The sequence below is a fragment of the Lotus japonicus genome, chromosome 4 (assembly GCF_012489685.1).
Source record: "Lotus japonicus ecotype B-129 chromosome 4, LjGifu_v1.2".
Classification (NCBI taxonomy): Eukaryota; Viridiplantae; Streptophyta; class Magnoliopsida; order Fabales; family Fabaceae; genus Lotus; species Lotus japonicus.
In genome coordinates, this window is record NC_080044.1 from 8,515,581 (window position 1) to 8,535,841 (window position 20,261).

Sequence of the window (20,261 nt, forward strand, 5' to 3'; positions counted from 1 at the left end):
TCCATTGCCCTTTCACCATCCAAGGAGATAGATACTTTCTTTCAGACCCATTTTTGTGTCCACAATTCAAGGAGAGGAACTCAACTTGATAGTGTTTAGCTGCGGTTTTGTGCTGTGAATTGTGGCGGTTCTTGATTGCACAAATCTCCATCATCATCGTGTTCCAATTGAAGCAACAACAATGGCTTCTGCTTCGTTATTCAACTCGTTGACTTGTTCTTCACGTGCTCCCGCTCTTCACTGTTTCGCTCGCAACCGCACCGCCGCCACATCGCTGCGATTCGGGAACCTCCTCTGTACCAGACCACTCTCCACAACCACAAGGGTCTCTTCTCCTTCCTCTGTTGTCTGCAAAGCTGTTTCTGTTAAACCCCCAACTGAAATTGAGGGTCTCAACATTGCTGATGATGTTACCCAGGTTTGTTTCCGTGGAAGAATCTGAAGTTTTTGTGATTCCATTTCATTTTCTGCGTGAGATATCAGCATTCATTGGTAATTTGTTGATTCTTTTGCTGATGGGGTGGTGCAGCTCATAGGGAAAACCCCAATGGTTTACCTGAATAATATAGTGAAAGGCTCTGTTGCTAATATTGCTGCTAAGCTTGAGATTATGGAGCCATGTTGCAGTGTCAAGGACAGGTGAGAAGAGAACTTGAATTATTGCTTGTTAACCATGTGATGTGAGATTTCATGTCTTGCATTTATGATTTTTGTGGTCTCATCCTTTGTGAGAGATGTTGTTACAAGTTGAAGAAACAACACTTAGTTACCTATCTGCTAGTAGGTGATAATATGAGTTAATTGTTAGGTAAATAAGAAAACCCAAAAGGCCAAAAATAATACACGAGGCTTATGATGGTATGTGTATGAGGCTGCATAATGTAGATGGGCAACTGAATTTGTATATTGGAGATTATCCCTGATATTTTCTTTTATACTTTGTGTTTCTTGTCTAACAGGATAGGTTATAGCATGATAACTGATGCCGAGCAGAGAGGAGCTATAACGCCTGGGAAGGTAAAATATGATACAATCGATAAGTGACGTGTTCATGTATGGATGTTATTGTATGTGTAACTTATGATTTTCCTATATTTCTTAATTCTTACCACTTGTCCACCATGTCTAATGTAGACCACCTGAACTACTTATGCTTCCCATGTTTAACATTCACCATTGACATATCTCATTGTGAAAGTTATAGGGTTAGTCTTCTAGGTATAGAGGGAGCAAAAATAATTCTCTGAATATTAAATATATATGTGAATTATATATTTGGATCTTATTATAGAAGACAGTGTTTATCCTTATTTATACGGATACTAGACTCTTAATCCTGGTTAGAAAATCATGATACATAAGGAAATGTGGAAAAAAATCTTAAAAGATGATAAATATATTCTCACAATCCACATAAACCTTACTAATTTTTGAACTTGTTACGCATGTATCCTCTAGAAAGTGAAAAATATAAGATGGGCTCCACAAAACATGGCCTGAAAGGCACATTAAGGTTGTTAGAGACATCGGAGAGATGAGAAGTGCTGCAAAGATAACTTAGAAAAATGGCTAGGATGATCACCTTGCAGCAAATGATTTTAATATTGCTTCAAATAAATTTTTTGCCAGTCTTAGTTAACTTGTTTTTCGTATGTGTTTCAGAGTATTTTGGTGGAACCTACTAGTGGGAACACAGGGATTGGTCTTGCCTTCATAGCAGCTTCAAGAGGATATAAACTCATTTTGACGATGCCTGCTTCTATGAGTTTAGAAAGACGAGTTCTCTTAAAAGCATTTGGAGCTGAGCTTGTTTTAACTGAGGCAGCAAAGGGTATGAATGGAGCAGTTCAAAAGGCTGAACAAATTGTAAAAAGTACACCCGATGCATACATGCTTCAACAATTTGATAATCCTTCAAATCCTAAGGTAAATGACAGCAGGGTCCATCATTTGCTCCAGGTTTAGCCCATGTGTTGTACTCCGCATTGATAATTGATTCTTCTTTTATTTTAGTTGAAACCCTTGCTTCAAACAGAAGTCACTAAGTCTAGGACTAGGTTAATAGAAATATAAAAAGAAGCCAAGTCAAGTCAAGTCAAAGCAAAGGTTGAGGAAAAAGATTTTCCCTTAAATACCTGTGCATTTCAGTCCACTAAAGGAACCAAACAAAAGCATATACAAGTACAGCCCATTGCCACCATACTATGTTCTCCATTTCCTGACCAAATCCTCTGAGCATGACCTACTTTTCCCAGGCATATCAAAGACCTTACTCCAAACTCCAGAGCCCTATTATATATCTCACAGTTGGACAAGGTAGTATTTTTGTATAGCTGCTTTTCAAGTGTACTAACCCATCACACACCTATCCTAAACTAAAACCTTGTATGGTTTACACAGCTGCAAAATATTATTAATGTCAATTCTAGTTAGAACTGTTCCCCCTATGAATGGCTTAACCTTAGAACTCTAGCTGGTACTAATGAGGACTTCCATCAGACCCATCTTCTGGTTACTTCATCGCACTTTCAGGTGGATTTTAGTGTTGGAACACCGCAATTCCTCATTCCTTTTCAGTTGGTTTTACAAACTAGCTTGCTGTCAGCATTCATTTTTACTACTGATTTGATGGTAATAGTAGTAGTTTTAGATTAAAAGATGATGTTTCTTTCTTTACCTTAGCTTCTTTCTATGTTTTCTCTCTACGATCTTTATAGAAGATGTTTCTTTGTCTAATATGCAAAGGAACTACTTTGTTCACTTGATCTGATGTACTCTCTCTCTCCCCTCCCCCCCCCCCCTCTCCCTCTCTCTGATTTCCTGTTGTTGTGTCCATTGTAGCTCAAGGAAGACTTCCAATCTTTCTGTTCTGTACTCTCTCTCTCTCTCTCTCACACACACACACACACACACACACACACGTTCGATTCTTCTGTTCCGGCTTTCAGCAGCACTTGATCATGACATATGGGACACAATCCACATAGAAATTTAGAATTAACAACAGGGTTCCGAGAAGTAACTAAGTCACTCAGTTTAGCAATTTTTTGAAATTTTAGTTCCTTAGACTGTAATTTTTAAATGTCCATATAAAATAAAAAGGGCTTAGGGGAATGTTAAAATTGTAAGCGGATATTTGTTTATCCCCATTCCATTTAGTTAAGGTGGATAATATGGGCATTTTACAAAAGGAGATCTAATTCTAGCACGGTAAGCTGCAGTGTGGTCTGATATATGAAGTTGGATTCAACTATGCAGATACATTATGAGACAACTGGGCCAGAGATATGGGAAGACACAAGAGGCAAGATAGATATTTTAGTCGCAGGAATTGGAACTGGTGGAACCATTTCTGGAGCTGGTCGATTCCTAAAACAGCAAAATTCAAAAATACAGGTAAGCTGTTCTCAATGGCATTGTGTAACTATATGTTTCTTTTAGTATCAATTAATATAATGATGGAAAGGAATTGTAACTGTCTGGACTGGAGAATGTTTGGTGTATAATGGATCTTTGTTCTTTAAGTATGGTCAGGCCACCTGAATATAATTTACTTTTTAGAGTATTTTGTTGGTTCCTATTAAACATTTTCTTCTGTGCATTAGGTTATTGGTGTAGAACCTCTGGAGAGCAACATACTTACAGGTGGAAAGCCAGGTAAGAAAACAGAAGTTTGTATACATTCTAAGTTCAATATGTTACTTTAATTTTTAATGAACTTCAAACTATTTTCTTCCTGCTAAACCACAGGACCTCACAAAATTCAGGGTATTGGGGCTGGTTTTGTGCCCGGGAATTTGGATGAAGAAGTGGTTGATGAAGTTATAGCGGTATGTTCTTATGTTTTCCTTTTGTCATTTTCTTTTTACGTTACAATCTTATGTGTTTGTGCTGATTGATGGTGATGATTTCTTCTGATTGTTTCACATATAATGTATGTGCTAGTTAGCTGAATTATTTTCCTTGTATTATTCATTTATTTGTCATCTGTTCTTGGATTTTAGTGATCTGATGATTTGTCAACTATTTCATGGTAGGGGCGTTCATAGTTAGTATTGGATCCGTTTTGAAGAGAAAAGTCATCTAATCTAGTCCCTTTGTTTTTTATTTTATCATTGATCCAATCTGTTCTTAAGTTAAATCTAATCCAATTCAATTTAATTTAAATTGGTTTGGATTGGATCCTTTTTGTCTGTCTTATTTTTTGTCCTTTAAGAAGGCACTAAGTTAATCTTAAAGTATATAATTAAATATAATAAAGAATTTATAATACCAATTACCAAATAACTCACTCATAAGTCATGATATAGCTGACATTAGTAACACCCTTCAAACCCCCACTGTAAAAAGAAGAATGTACACAGTTCTCAAATTTTATTTATGTTTCAACTCAAACTAATAAACTTTTATAATCTTACAAAATACTGTTATCTTTATTCACATCAATATACTTTTAGTTAACTGTACACTTTAAAACATATGTTTATTCAAGTTATACTTTTGATAAATTAGTATATGTTGTGATAATTTTATAAATCTAAAAGAAAGCAAATGTGTAAATTGGTATGATAAATTTGTCAATAAAATTATATTTCTCTCTATAAGTTCGGTTTGAATTGGATTAGATTGGTTTTCAAAATTAAATTTGAATTCCAGTCCGACCCAATCCAATCCAATAAATAAAATTTGTTTAATTTTTGAAATTGATATTTGGATCAGTTTTTTGGTTTTTTTTATCGGTAAAAAACTCCCAAATGTTGTGGAAACTTTTCCTGATAATCACAATTGGCTTTTAATTTTATTTTGAGTGTTTCAGTGTAAGTTTCAATGAATGCCGTGCACTACTATATGTGAATATCATTTATGAACGAGAATGAATTGTTCTAAGTCAATCTTGTTCTTAACTCTCTACAAGCATTTGCTACGTCTAACAGCATGGGCACGCTATCTTGGCCAGTAATAAACATTTCTTCATTCACTAGCATGTTGTTTCTAAATTCTGGTGGTTGCTTCTACTCTTTTCCTAACCGAAGATTGGTATTGCACATTTAAAGCTGCTTTCAGTCGGACTAGTTTTTATTTCTTATAGGGACCATCTGACCAGGCTAAATAGTAAATGCCAATATTTCCTTGGTTTCTATTAAATTCACTCTCATCTCTTGCGTGTTCGGCAGATATCAAGTGATGAAGCTGTTGAAACTGCAAAGCAAGTAGCTCTCCAGGAAGGCTTGCTGGTTAGTGCTTTATGTTCATCTTTTCGGCTGTTTGTGTGATTTGAATTTCGTAATTAATGTGTTCCCCGTGTGCATATCATGTGCTTGAGAACTTGTTTATCCTATTTAGCTTTCATGTCAATTTTTTTCAAACCTTATGAACTTCAATTCTGACCCAAACAAAGAGTTCATGTCTGTGGGCTTTGTACTTTGACTCTTACGTGCTTACTTCAAATGTGAAACAGGTTGGAATTTCTTCAGGAGCTGCTGCCGCAGCTGCATTGCAAGTTGGAAAGAGACCTGAGAATGCGGGAAAGCTTATTGCGGTATGCATATCTCCCCCCACCCCAACAAATAATAATAATGATAGTAATTTTTAAATTTGGATTAGGCCCAACTCTAGCCTAAAAGCTATAGCTTAAGGGTGAAAATTGCTCTATCCATAAACTTATTTAGCCATATCTCTAGTTAATGTGTGATCTTAACACACACCCCACGCCCAGGGCTAGACATATGGAGCGCGAAGTTTGCATGACTGGACATTGGAGGGTGACTCATTTTTGGGGACCTAATAAGTAGATCTAGGATAAGCTTTGATACCATTTTAAAATTTGTGTTAGGCACAACTCTGCACCAAAAATAATCTAAAGGGTGAGGATTGCTCTACCATTTATATGAACTTATTTAGCCATATCTCTAGTCAACATGAGACCAGTAATAATAGATACACAGTTATACAAGGAGTTTAACTCCCCCAGGAATGGTATGTATCTTCCCTGAACTTAGAACAGCATGTAATATGTTACACATTGTGACTGCTTAGTGCTTACCAATCTGATCCTATTTTGTTCTTTTCATTACAATCTGACTTCAAAGGAAGGTTTATAATTTGGTTCTGAAGGATAATTGTGCAGATTATTTGTCTTCTTTTATGGCGTATGATGTTAAAGTATCCAGTTACTTGCATGGTAGAAGTGTTCATTTCCATCCTTTTGGATTATATATGGTCATCTTTCCTTTCCTTTCCTTTTGTTGGTAGTCATTTTCAACTGCTGGGTTTATGTGTGAAGAACCTGGAATGAAAATTTAGCTGGATTTGTCCATAATACTTAGTGTGAATCCACCACCACCTTGCCATTTGTGAACGATAACAATACGGAATGAGAATAAAACATATGTTAACATTATTCTATTATTCAGTCTTAAAAGACTTGTGTGTTTGGATTTTCGTTGAACTCAACGTGGATCCATGTTGAAGCCAACGTGTCAAAATCTCACTTCTCCGATTCACGTTAAACTCAACGTGGCAAATTATAGCTTCTCCGTTGATGCATTGAGATACGTGAACGTTTCCGTGACTCTAATGCCAAAACAAACATGCACCGCAAATGCTTTGCATTGGTAGTTGTATGCTTTTGCCTTGCTATTGCTGTGGCCTGAGTTTCTTTCTCTTTCCTTTTGTTTCTTGTTGCCCATGATTTTATTGGTGGATGAAGATTACAGCACTTGGCCATGCCTAAATTCTAATATAAAGCAAAATTTTCTCGTTTAGGGGGAGGGCTCTTGGGGCCAGAAAAAGGATAACTTTTTTTTTTTCACAGTAAAACTCATACATTAAGATGAAGAATAAAAGGATAACTTCACTTCCTGCTATATTTTGTTTGCTAAATGTTGTCAAGTGTTGTTCTTTGTCGTTATCTTTTTTGCTTACATTTTAATGCCCAAATCCTTTATCTCTTGTAGGTTGTATTCCCAAGCTTTGGTGAAAGATATTTGTCTACCATTCTTTTCCAGTCAATTCGAGAAGAATGTGAGAATATGCAACCAGAGCCATGAAGCAGCTTTTCTTGTTACATGTCTCAGACACATTCTCCATTATCATCCATCATGTTGTAAGGCATGACAATGTAACAATGACTATGTTATGTGTTTCTCATTTTTTACATTTAAGAAATTAGATGCTTTGAACCGGTCATTGATTTAGCTCAAAGCCTATTAATGGTTCTTGAGAGTTTTTTTGTTCTCTCCCTTTTTTGGTGGGAGTAAGACTTTTAGATGTATGACTAGTAGCATCTAGCATTGCTCTTATGTATCATGGCATAGCAAATTTATGTTTTTTGTTCGTAGTTCAAAACTAATAAATGAAACAATTTATGTATTGCTTTCTATGCACTTTTCTAGATTCTATCTCATATGTTTGAACTTTGAAGTAGTCACACCAAATGACCAATTCAACTTGTATTAAAAAAATTAGAAAAATAGACGACTGAAATTCTTTAATTTTGTCAAATAGAGTAGTCCAGTCTCAAAACAAAGAACATATCAAATGAAACAAAATAGGAGTTTTGAAGAAGAAAAGTTCTAGTCTTGCACATTTTCTGTGGGGGAGAGAAAAATATAATAATATTCAACAAAAATCAACATTGACTAATTAGATCATATAATGTAAAGTTCCAAGTGTAATAAAAAACATTATGTAATGTAAAAAATTTAAGCGGGGCAAATACAACATTTAAATGTTCACTTTATTGAAATTTAAATATTTAAATGTTCACTTTATTGAGTATCAAAAAAAAAATATCACTTTATTGTAAGATTTTTTTTCTCTTAGTACGTCATATAAGGTATGATAGTATAAGTTTATACAATACATAATTAGTATATCCATTGTTTGATGCTAACATTATATTGTATAAGCTTATTCATCAATCTCTTATAATACATTAAAATTATGAATTATTTAATCCACCCTGTAGATAATGGACTATAAGGTTATGAAGTATAAATTATTTGAAATTATTTAATCTATGTTCACAACCACTAACACCCTACATCACTGCCACCAATTTTGTTGTCGTCATTGCCATCACCACCGCCACCGCCGTCGTTGCCACCATCGCCACCACCAACACCATCAACTTCACAACATCATCACCACCACCCATTGTCACCACCATCCTTCGCCACCACCACTACAATCACCCCACCACTACCTCCACCACCATCCTCACCACTGCCTCCACCACCACCATCGACACTAGCACGACCACCACTGCCACTTCTGACACCACCACTGCATCCACAACCACCACCCTTCGCCTCTACCACCCCACTATTGTTGCCGCCGCCAATCTGCCACCACCATCAACACCACTACTGTCACTGCCATCACTACAACCAACTTCATCACCGCCTCATGATTCCCCCACCATCGTCACTATTACCACTACTATCACTCTATCGCCACCACTTCCGCTGTCGTCACTACCACTGCCACCACCACTACCGCCACAGCTATCACCCTCCATCGCTGCCATCTTCACTGCTATCTTTACCACCACTACCATTACAACCACCACCACCCTCCACCACCACTAATGCATACTAAATGTATGATTGTATCAATTTAAACGATATGATAAGTTACACAATGTATGACCAAATACTTATATTATTAAATTTTTATCAGACTTCATCTCATCAAATCTAATACTATTAGGGCTAATACTATACATCACACCAAACATGGTTTTAATGTGGTTTCTTCTCTTCATTATCATGTATTAACACGAGTGAGTATCGTATTCCGATTCAAATTAAGTTTAATGTGAACAAACTTTTAACTCAGTTCATGATAATATTTTCGGTTAATTTTTGTTTTGAAATGCGTTCAAATATTCGTTTGAATTGATGCAATTGGATAACCAAACACACATTGGCTCCTCAAGATTGGTGGAAATTAAACCATCTTCAATGATTATCTAGAACGTAAGAATTTGTTTCTACTTGACTGGCACAGCGGTCACATGACATTACATTTTATATTCAACCTCGTGCTGTAAAGTATGGAACACTGGTATTTTTGCATTTGTTTTTCACCCCACCTTCTTCATATCAATTCTTATATAATGATTGCTGGGAACGTAGAGAGAAAAGTGCACTTAAACGTTTTCATAAAATAACAATTCACATGACCAAAGTTCAAAAGCTAAGGTGGCTTTTTCCTACATGTGCAATATAAACAAGAATATGAACATCTTTGGGACCTAAGTAGCTAGCATGTGCAATACAAACAAGAATGTGAACATCTTTGGGACCTGAGTAGCTAGCAGTAGCACATGAAAAACTGAAGAAAAAAAAAGTAGTGGAAAGGTCAAGTGAAGTTAGAAACTAAGGTCGTTTTCTTTTTACAATGAAAGAATCCGTCTAAGTGGACTCTGGAATTCTTGCACTTTAAGGAAAAAGGCTTTTGAAGAAGACCACTATGCCCCGTGGATTCCAACCATGCAAAGCATATGGCAGGCATTGAGGGGACGAAAGTTTTTAAGTTTATAAATCAAACATTTAAAGTGAACATTTAAGTTTATAAATATCATATTCTTGTATTCTTTTTTGAAAAGTATTATTGTATTCTTAATTAGTCAGATATAATTTTATTGAATGAGACATGAAATGAGACGAAAGTGATTTCTATTCAAATACACATGCCAATTAAATATAAACTATGTATATGTATTTATTTGATCTCAACCTCTACAAGTTACTAAAATTACAAATTAATTGAATATTATATAATACCTAAAAAGTTTAAATTATAACAATTGCTAAAAAACTAAACTTAAATTCTATATTTTATTAAAAATAGGATTTTATTGTTAAATTCGCTATTTTTTCAAAATATTTCAATTTCACATAGTGAACTCAGAAGAGACCAAGTAATAAGTTATCAAAATTCAAGACCTAACCTCCTTATATTTAAAGTGAACATGAGATCTACAAATACCTTTTAGGCTACATATAAGCGAGCCCCTTTAACCATTAATCTAACTAACGATCCCTTATTACTTAGTTAACAAGTGTCGTGATTTAGAGGACGTGAACAACATAATTAACAAAATATCTTAGACGCTAATTTACAATATTCAAAATAGTTGAGATAAGTAACGGTAAAAAAAATAGTTGAGATAAGTAGATTGCCTCGAGGCTTGAGATCGCAATATACTTGCCAAGTTGCCATTGCCAAAGGCCCCATAGCACGAGATCACCACTTAAGCATCAAGAGCATGATGCCCAAATTCTCCAGCCTGTTTATTGACGATATAGCCCAATTAGGTGGCCATTAATCTAGGTTACCGCATTCGAGGCCACAAACCCACACGACATCTCACTCGAAGTATGTCTTTTTCAAACAGGTATCATTTTTTCATCATCCGCGTTGTCACCTTGCCCATTCCATTCCACTTGATATATAACTATTCTGTGTATTATTTTTTTTCCAGATATTCTTTACTTTCTTACATATAGGGGCAAAGTTTAAGGGAAGGTTGGGGTGGTAGGGAAAAACCCGCCTCTGCCCACTTTTGTTCACAGTACTTGTGATTTTAGAGAGCATGTTTTCATATGGCTCTTCATGTTGCTGCAACAACAACATAATACTCTTGTTGTAGCAGTTCTTTGGTGGCTGTGAAAATGGAAGAACAACTCTATTTTTGAGGTCTAAGACATGTACATTAATTTTATTCTTCGTCGGATTTTTCTTTACCCTTTAGGACTGAAGCTCAGAGCGTTTGCCTTCTACTCTGGTTATTGTCGTAAACTCAACTAGGGTGCACCTCACAATGGATAAGAGTTGGCTTCGATGAAAACAAGGTGGGTGATGGAGAGGTCCTTCGTGATCCGAATGGGAGATGGATTCATATAGCTACTGGTTGAGGGAGAAGATTATCAACATTCACGACATGTTGGATGTAGATTGGAGAGTCACCTTCTCTCATGCATGTTTCCCGAGAGCCCAATTTGGTTGTAGAAACTTTTATTGGTCAAGCGTCTATACTTGTCCGATATGAGAATTTCCTCTGCTTTCTAACTTGATTTCGCTTTTGTGCCGCAAGAATCTTCTTGTTTAGTTTTTTTTTTTTTTTCTTTTGATGAGTGTTTAATTTTCTAAGAACTGAAACTCTTCCTAAATTAATAATTTTTTTTTCACCACAGATTAATTGTTTTTACAACTTTATTATAATTTCAAACATTTTAAACATGTTTTATAATTTAGTTTCTTTAAATTTTACATAAAAGTTAATAGTATCCGTACAGTACACAATTTCAGTAATGTTACATAAATTAAATACTTTAGTCGTATTATTGCTGATTCACACACTGTTCCATATACTATTATGGGAACCTAATAATCAAAATAATTGAGCCTAACTGCCTAAGTCCCTTTCACATCGTAATATTAATTAGTCATTCCCACATTATTTCATTGAGCCTAAGTCCCTTTCACATATGCTTCATTGTGAAGAATGTAGTGCAATGCACTCAAATTTTAATTGGTTCCACCTAAAGATATATTATACCCTGTTATGTTTTTTAATCACCTCTTTCGCGTCTATTTTGTACCTGTTAATTAATTATTTAAAAAATGGTGAGTTGAAGTGTATTGTTAACGAAGATATTATACCGATATGAGAATGGATCAATAAAATCTTCTGTGTGCAAGAATTATTTTCCTTTTTAAATATCTATATCATGGTTGGATTAATTCCATGTTCAACTTAAATCTGTAAAGAATTATGAGTTTAATTTCCTCCGTAATTTTAATTAGTTTAAGAAAATATGATGGTAAAATTATATAAATCATATTCAATTGATCAACGGCGTGGGTGTACCAGCCACTCGAGAAAAATACTTGTGAGATTCGATAACAAAGATTGTCAACCAAATAAATTTTTTTTGAAACTCAAATAATTTAGAACTTGCGACGGTGTGAGACTGAGATATACATACATAACCGCATGATATGACGGTGGGAAAGGAAAACCGTTAGGAACAAAGAGACATTTTGGTTAAAGAGACATTAAATAATACTCACTCTGTTCCTATTTATAAGTCACAAAAAACTAATTCTCTTAGATTAAGAAAAGTAGTTACTAATAATAAATTTGTAAAGGAAATGATTAGCTTTCCTAGACTACCCTTATTTACTTTTCTATGATTTTCTCTCTCCAAGTTAATATTCCAAAAGTTAATCATCTCTTTCATATTAAATATGAGGGTGAATTTGGAAAAAATTATTTAATGCTTCCTAGATATTAGAAAGTGACTTATATTTAGGAATAAATTTTTTTCAAAAAATGTAACTTAGAATAAGGAAAGGAGTAATATGTAAAATAATTGCGATAATTTTATGTCATGCGAACAATATGTTAGTTCTAGGCTGTTATCCCCGTTTTCTTATCCAAAAAATAAAATAAAATGAGTTACGTTAGCTGCTTTTCTCTTCACCAAAAAAGGAAAGCGTGATTTTCTTATAAAAAACGATTCACAAATCACTATATACGTAAACTGTACTAAACGTGTGTTTGATTTCAATTCTTAAATGTGGAAGTCTTAAATGTGTATCTTCATTGTTTTTAAGATGTTTGGAAACCAATTTTGAGAATTCTACGAGTTTGATTTGTTTCTGACAGAATTGACTTGGGATAGCTTCTTAATCTGTTGATCCGTTTTTATGTATTTGTATTGAGATTCAGTTACGAAAATTAATTATGAGTAAATGTATTCAAACATAAATCACGTCACTTAAATTCACATTACTAGATCCAATTTTGGTCAGATCCAATTCTAATAACGTTGATCCAGACACACACTTAATAGTGTCCATCCACTTACTTTCTAGGTGCTTATAACTCCTTAGTGATCTACCAAACATTTTTTTTCAAAAACAAAACATTAAGAGTTATCATTCATTCACACATCATTTTCTTTTTCATTTTATTTTTATTGATTTTCCTTTTTATCTCTCTATATTTTCTATTACATCGCATATCATATCTCTTGTTTAATTATCTCATTTTTCTCATATTCTCATGGTGAAATTAAAGTATGCATGAAACTATATTCAAACATCATGGAAGAAGTCTCGCAAATTTGGACAATAATGCACTCTCAGCTCGCTGAAAAATCTCATCCAGAAGAAACATTCGTTAACTTGTTGAAATCAAATGAGATATAAAGTCGCACAGCCCCCACAGGTGGACTTAGAAAACAAATCATGTAAGATCACATGTCACATTTGGCTGGTTCCTTCTTGTTATATATTTTATTTATAGTGTGTACTTCATAAAGTTATATATATACCTAATACCTCGTCAAGCCACCACCAGCCTCCGGAGTCTAGTCTAGCTAGTTATATTATATACATGTTCCTCTCTAGAGCTAGCCTGGTCTTTTTCCCAATAATTGAATATCATCACAATGTTTTTGTCAGCGATCAATTTACAATCTTCACGCCTCCACACACTCATCTATATATATGGCATACAATAACACAGTTCCACCACTTCTAACCCTCTTACATAATTCATATTCTCTGACTCTCACATATATACACACATGGAACCAGAGCTTTATTTTCCTTCTCCTGCACTCTGCTCAACCAAGTAAGTGATCTATATATGATCTATCTTTATGTTTTTGTTTGTGTTTGTGTTAATGTGCAAAAGAAAAAAAATAAGAAATAATTACTATTAGTGTTGTCCTCAATAATATAATTGTGTGTGTTTAATGAAGGTGGTGGTCGACGGAGACAGTGGCGGTGGTCACCGGAGGGAACAGAGGCATAGGCTTTGCTCTTGTGAAGCGCCTCGCCGAGCTGGGACTCAATGTAGTGCTAACTGCCAGAAACAACCAAAACGGAGAGGCTGCCATGGAGAATCTCCGAGCACAAGGCCTTGCTCAAAACATTCACTTCCTCCAACTTGATGTCTCTGATCCTGCTTCCATTACAGCCTTTGCTTCCTCCTTCAAAGCTCAATTTGGACCCACCTTGGATATTCTTGTACGTATTTAATTTTTTACTAACACTAATTTATTATATGGTTGGTTCATAATGTCACATCTGGGTGTCACCCATCTCTGACTTTGCCTGCATTGCCCCTCTATTGAGTAATTTACTTGCGCGGGCCAGCAAGTTAAGAGTTGGTCACACTCATGTTACACATAAAGTCCAACGTTTACATTAGAGGAAAATGATAGGATCCAATTAATTAACTATATACATGTATATGATCTCAGGTAAACAATGCAGGGGTGTCATTCAATGATCTCAATGAAAACTCAGTGGACCACGCGGAGAGTGTGATCAAGACCAACTTCTATGGTCCCAAGTTACTCATTGAGGCTCTCCTCCCTCTCTTCCGCAGCTCTTCTTCTTTTGGCACACGCATTCTCAATGTTAGCTCAAGGCTCGGCTCTCTCAATGTAATTAATCCTAACTACCACTAATATTATGATCAGTTCTACGCTGAATTATGTTAAAAACTGGTTCACGCATGAATCATATTCTTACAACTAACATTTTTCATAATATGCTTTGAATGACCTAGAACTTATTTAGAAAACAATCATTTTAACTTGTTAACTATGTTCTTCTTGGAGTACACAAAATCCTTTTTCATTCAGTCCGTCATTAATTTTATTATTTTCCAATTAGTGCATCATGTGTACAATCATATAAATATATGCATGTTGTTGATGCATGATGTTGATTGATAATATAGATTTATGTCATGAAATGCATGTTGTTTAATTAATCATAAAATGACACCTTTGTTATACTTATTTTATATGCAGAAGATGAGAAACGCGGAAATGAAAAGAGTGCTAGAGAGTGATGAGTTGTCGGAGGAGGAGATAGAAGGAGTGGTGAGGATGTTTCTGAGTGACGTGAGGAAGGGGACATGGAAGAGCAAAGGGTGGCCGTCGTACTGGACGGACTACGCGGTGTCGAAGCTGGCTCTCAATGCATACTCGAAGGTGTTGGCTAAGAGGTCTAATTCTAATTCTTATGGGTTGAGTGTGAACTGCTTCTGCCCTGGCTTCACACAAACCCCCATGACCAACGGCAAGGGCACCCATTCGGCGGCTTATGCCGCGGACCTCGCCGCCACACTCGCCTTGCTTCCGCCTTGTCATTTGCCCACCGGGAAGTTCTTTTTGCTTCGGAAGAATAGCAACGTCCTTGGTGCTGCTTCTAAACTATGATGATCAATTAAGAGTCCGATTAATTGGTACTATTACTTTAATTTGGATATAATGAACTTGGTATGGGTTGATCAATTGTTAAAATTTGGTCTCCATTTCTATTTTTTGTAATTATTAAGAGCACCATTATATTGACCAAACAAGTTTTTCACCAAACTTAAGAATCATCATTTTAGCCAATATTGAAGTAAACTCTAGACACAAATCATGGGTATATTTGTAACAAAGTGAAATGAAAACAAAGGATAAGTTGTATTTTAGCATTTCATTTTCGGGATAGGATTTCTCAATTATTATTAACTAGGATCATCTCCTTAAAGGGAGACATTGTAAACATTTTTTAAGAGAGGAGGATAAATGCAGAGCTTCAATACGGAAAGATTACGTGCAATTTAGGTCTTAAAATCTGGCAGGGCAATTTCTGTGGTACAGGAAATTTTTTATGGGTATGGTAAAAAATGACATGTACCAATTACATATTTACATCTGTAAATATTCTTTTGATCAGTAATTAAGGTTAACTTATTGTAACTTTAAATCAGCCCCATAGTATTATTATTATTATCATTTCAGTCCTCTTTTGAAATCACTGGCACATGCAACAAAACCCAAATGAAATATGGGTTGTCACGCTGCTGAACATGATTCAGTTTTTCTTGAAAGAGAAGATGATTGATTTAAAATGGGAAGTTATACCAAAAAGGGGAATTCAAAGCTCAAATAAAAAATCGCCAATAACGTCCAATATCATCCAATATCAAAATGAAAACTTACAGAGTGCAGGAAATTGCTATAACATATAGGATGAATCACAACAACACAAACATAATCCAACTAAGAACGAATGATAAAAGCCGATAGAAATCTTGGGAGCAAAGCTAAAATCATCAACAATTTCTTTTTTCAGGGAATTCTGAAGAAAAAAAACAGAATCTGAAAAGAACCAACTTTAAAGAGAAAATCGAGAAACATGTTACATGAAATAACAAAGAGTGAGTTTCTAGGGTTGAAGGTACTGAGATCTGTTTTGGGTGAGGGCTTTTGGGTTTAAATGGGTTTTTGTAAAAGGGTTTCTGGATTTGAAAGGTTTTTGGGTTTCGTTTTGAGTGAGATTGAGAAAAGAGTGAGAAAATGGAAATGGAAGAGATTGAGTGTGTGGGTTTTGATAATAGGTGCTTGAAGAAAATGAAGAACATTTGAATCACGTGTTTGAAATAAAAGTGGGGTGTTATTGAGTTAGTTCAATAAAAGTGAGTAAATACTGAAAAGAAGGGGTACAAATTAAAAATGGGACCAGGTCATCACTCATTTATTAAGTGTAATCATTTAATTGATACATGTCACTCATGTATGATACACTCATCTGAATTTTTGAGCACCAGAGCAAGCACCTTAAAATCTTATGTTACTAAAATGCGTCTCATTTTTTTGTTTCATTAATGAAGTTTTGACATCTTATTTAAAGATCATCGTGTAAATTTGTAACTGATTCAGTCGTGTTTTGTAATTCACATAACAAGATTTCATTTGAAATATTAGAATATCTTGATTCGCATTCCACTGACTATTATATAACTGAAATAAAGCCACTTCTTTTCTTTGAGTTTGGTTCCCTTGACCCCTGTAAGTTGCAACATTGGGTATGATCTGACCCGAAGCTCGATCGTTGCTTCGCTGTTAGTCGTAAGGCTTCTCCTGAGGTTGTTCCCCATACTACATCCCTCATAATCCTAATGGCTTGGCCTAATTGGCCCCCACTTCCTCGGTGGTTCTTCATCGCCTTCACTTCTCAAGCATTCTCAACTAACATGCACTTGGAACTGTCGAATACCCAGCCTTACAACTTCCTCAATATCGAACCGAAGCCCCATCATAAAGCGGTTTCACAGGTAGGGTTCGTCCACTTGCACCGGGAAGAATTAGAAATATTTTGACAATGCCTTCTTCACTCATGATCTACAAAAGAATGGTGACATAGGCATTCAACAAATTCGTTCAAGTGAAAATTTGGAAGACTTATTTACGAAGACTCTTCTAACAACAACATTTGAAAAGCTAGTGCGAAATATCGAAGTTCGTCGGCTGAAAGATCTCAATTAAAATGCATTGTACTCTTTTTTCCTTAACCATGTTTTTTTTTTCCATTGAGTTTTTCTGGTAGGGTTCTTAATGAGGCAATGTACAAAGACGGACTATAGAATGATGTACTCTTTTTCCTTCACTAGGTTTTTATTCACTGGATTTTTCCTAGTAAGGTTTTAATGAGACACGTTCTTAAGAGATGGTCATCCAGGGGGAATGTTATAAAATGGATGACCATCATGGGTCAGGCCCATGTATGTTTGTACTATATTGTACACTTGTACTACAATGTACAACTCTCTCCAACCTAATGCTATATATACATGGAGGCCTGCACCTAGCAAGCCACTCCTGATTCATCACACTATTGTTCTCTTGCTCCTCTCTTCTCCTCTCTCCCTTTTACTAATTTTTCAACAAGTAATAATATAAGAATGGTAGTTGTTATTCAACCCCCTAACATCTATTCGTACCACCCATTTTCTCGTGAAACCCGAAAATACCCCTGGCAATAATTCACTCGCACTTTCAATTGATCAAAATCTCATAAGTAATATAGATCTCAGATCATCAAGCTTACCCGACATGTTCTCATAGCAACAACTTACAAATATCAACATGCTTTTACATCAATAAACTCACAAGTTATCAACATGTTCTCATAGCAACAACTTACAAATATCAACATGCTTTTACATCAGTAAACTCACAAGTTATCAACATGTTTTCAAAGCTAAAAACTCACATATACCAACATACTTTCATAACAACAATTCAATCAAGCACTTAGAGTGCCCTAATTAGGATTCATCAATCCTCAACAACACAACAAGTATACAAGGCATACAACATAAATCATATAGCATATTTTGAACAAGACAAATAGTCGAAGCGAAGTGCCCTCATCTTGAACGTTTTCCTTCCTCAAGTTAGGCCTTTCTATAGTGCTCGACTAAGAGTATCTCCAATGGGGGTTGCTTAATCCAGTTAGAGCACTTGAGCAACGTTGCATATTTTGGATCACCATTGGAACAACATGACATGACATACTAGTTGCTTAAATTTAAGCAATTGTTGCTTATTTAAGCAACGATTTCTTTCTCTTTCTTCTTGGTTTTTGATTAAAAAATTATATTTTCTCTTTCATTCATGAACTTGAATAGTGTCATGACCTTGAAATAATATAAATATATGAGAGATAGTGAGACCCAAATAAAAATAAAATAAGCAACCTTTGTTGGAACGAATTTTGCGTGGGTTGCTTAAATCCTATGTGGCAGTTTAAGCCCACTAGAATAGTATTTAAAGAATCCAACTAGCAACCTTGCATTGAAGATGCTCTAACACCTTCATGTAGATATTAACTAGTCATTCTCCTTATAATTGCAATTACTCATAAATTAAGCTACCACTCATTATCATTGTGTTGGTAAAAATATTCAGAATTTCTTTAGTCTAAATCCCAACCCAATCAGATCCAAGCTAGAGATAAAAACAATATGGTTTTGGCCTGAAACTCTCGACACATTCCAGCCTTTTAACAAAAACATATTTTATTTTTTCCAATCTCATAATCAAATAGAATTAATAAGAAGAGGTGTGGCCTAAAACAAGAAAAGCTGGCCGTGTGGCCCAACCCAAAACTCATATGTTTACTCTTATACATTCTAGTGTAAATTGGGTGAAGCTTCTAGTGTTGCTTTTTAAGGAAAATTGGTTCCCAGCAAGCATCAGTGAAGAGTGAACACGGTGAGAGAGAGGAACTTTTTTTAGATTGTGGCTAGGTTTAGTTACATGATTGAGGAAGAACATGAGGAAGGAAGCTTGGGCTATGTTTGACACGCCTAGTTGATAAGCTAGCTGATAGCTGAAAAGCTAGCTGAAAGCTGAAAGTTGATAAGTTAGCTGAAAAACTACATACTCGGAACAAAAGTTTTAGGTAAAACTAGTTGTTGAACAAGCTGAAATTGTAAAATAACATACTTGTATAATTCTTTTTAAATTTAACATTACTTTATTTTCACATTAATATCTATATGATGTTAATATTAAAATTATGATAAATATTTTAATTTCACTCAAGTTATTTATCATCTTAAAAATATAATATTAATTTTTACTTATTTAATTTTCTATGTTTTTATTAAATTAAATAAAAAAACAAATAATTACTAATTTATAATATAAAATTATTTTTGTGCGGGAACAGTGTGCATATGAGACAAGTGTGATAACTGAACTGATAAGTAAATAAGTTTAGTAAAAAACAAATAAGGCTAAAGGTGGGATTTTAATAAAATAATAAAGATAAAAATGAGAATATATCAATATATTTAATAGGCTATAAGCTTTAAGCTTTAAGCTACCTGAGATAGCTTATATCTTAAAGCTTTAAGCTACTGTAATAAACTCCTTCACCAAACACTTTTATAGAGCTTTTAAGCTAGTTAAATAAGCTTTAAGCTAGTCAAATAAGTTATAAGCTAGCTGAAATGACATGTCAAACATAGCCTTGGTGGGTGTATGAGTGAGGGGGGGGGGGGGTTGAGAGAGTAGCGCTAGTTCGGGGTTATTTTGTTAAGTATATGAGTTTCTTTAGGATTGGCTGAGGGAGGGATTGAGGAAGAAATTGAAGAAAAATGTGAGTATTGAGTTTATGGGTTGTGGTTTGTTGCTCAATTTCTAAGTTCATGATGAATTGAAGATGATTAAAGAGGAATGAAGGGCAAGATAATGAAGATGATTTTTTTTTAATAATTTCAATTTTTATTGTTTAAAAAATAATTTTAAGTTAATTATTAATTACCTACATGTATAATAATATTTGATAAAAAAATGACACATGACATGGTGTGCCATGTCAGCCTTGCCTGTCACTAGACAACGTTGTCAAAGCTCCTTCCTCCAACGAGGACCAAAGCC

At 34.9% G+C, this 20,261-nt stretch overlaps 3 protein-coding genes across 3 annotated transcripts; 2 read left to right on the forward strand and 1 right to left on the reverse strand.

The window, feature by feature from the left end:
* Positions 1-7,379, forward strand: LOC130711139 (cysteine synthase, chloroplastic/chromoplastic). The gene is made up of 10 exons (XM_057560637.1): positions 1-418; positions 530-639; positions 960-1,017; positions 1,663-1,926; positions 3,259-3,396; positions 3,606-3,657; positions 3,751-3,830; positions 5,175-5,234; positions 5,459-5,539; positions 6,957-7,379. Exons 1-10 carry the CDS (start codon positions 182-184, stop codon positions 7,047-7,049), a joined length of 1,173 nt encoding a protein of 390 aa, XP_057416620.1. The 5' UTR covers positions 1-181; the 3' UTR covers positions 7,050-7,379.
* Positions 7,380-8,144: 765 nt separating this feature from the next.
* On the reverse strand, positions 8,145-8,560 carry LOC130712232 (glycine-rich cell wall structural protein 1-like). The gene is made up of 2 exons (XM_057562067.1): positions 8,438-8,560; positions 8,145-8,345 (listed from the first exon to the last, which is right to left on the reverse strand). The coding sequence occupies exons 1-2, from the start codon at positions 8,558-8,560 to the stop codon at positions 8,145-8,147; spliced, it is 324 nt and encodes a 107-aa protein (XP_057418050.1).
* Positions 8,561-13,381: 4,821 nt separating this feature from the next.
* LOC130715811 ((+)-neomenthol dehydrogenase) lies at positions 13,382-15,413 on the forward strand. Its single transcript, XM_057565932.1, has 4 exons — positions 13,382-13,654; positions 13,785-14,052; positions 14,289-14,474; positions 14,847-15,413. Exons 1-4 carry the CDS (start codon positions 13,608-13,610, stop codon positions 15,255-15,257), a joined length of 912 nt encoding a protein of 303 aa, XP_057421915.1. The 5' UTR covers positions 13,382-13,607; the 3' UTR covers positions 15,258-15,413.
* Positions 15,414-20,261: the final 4,848 nt, after the last annotated feature.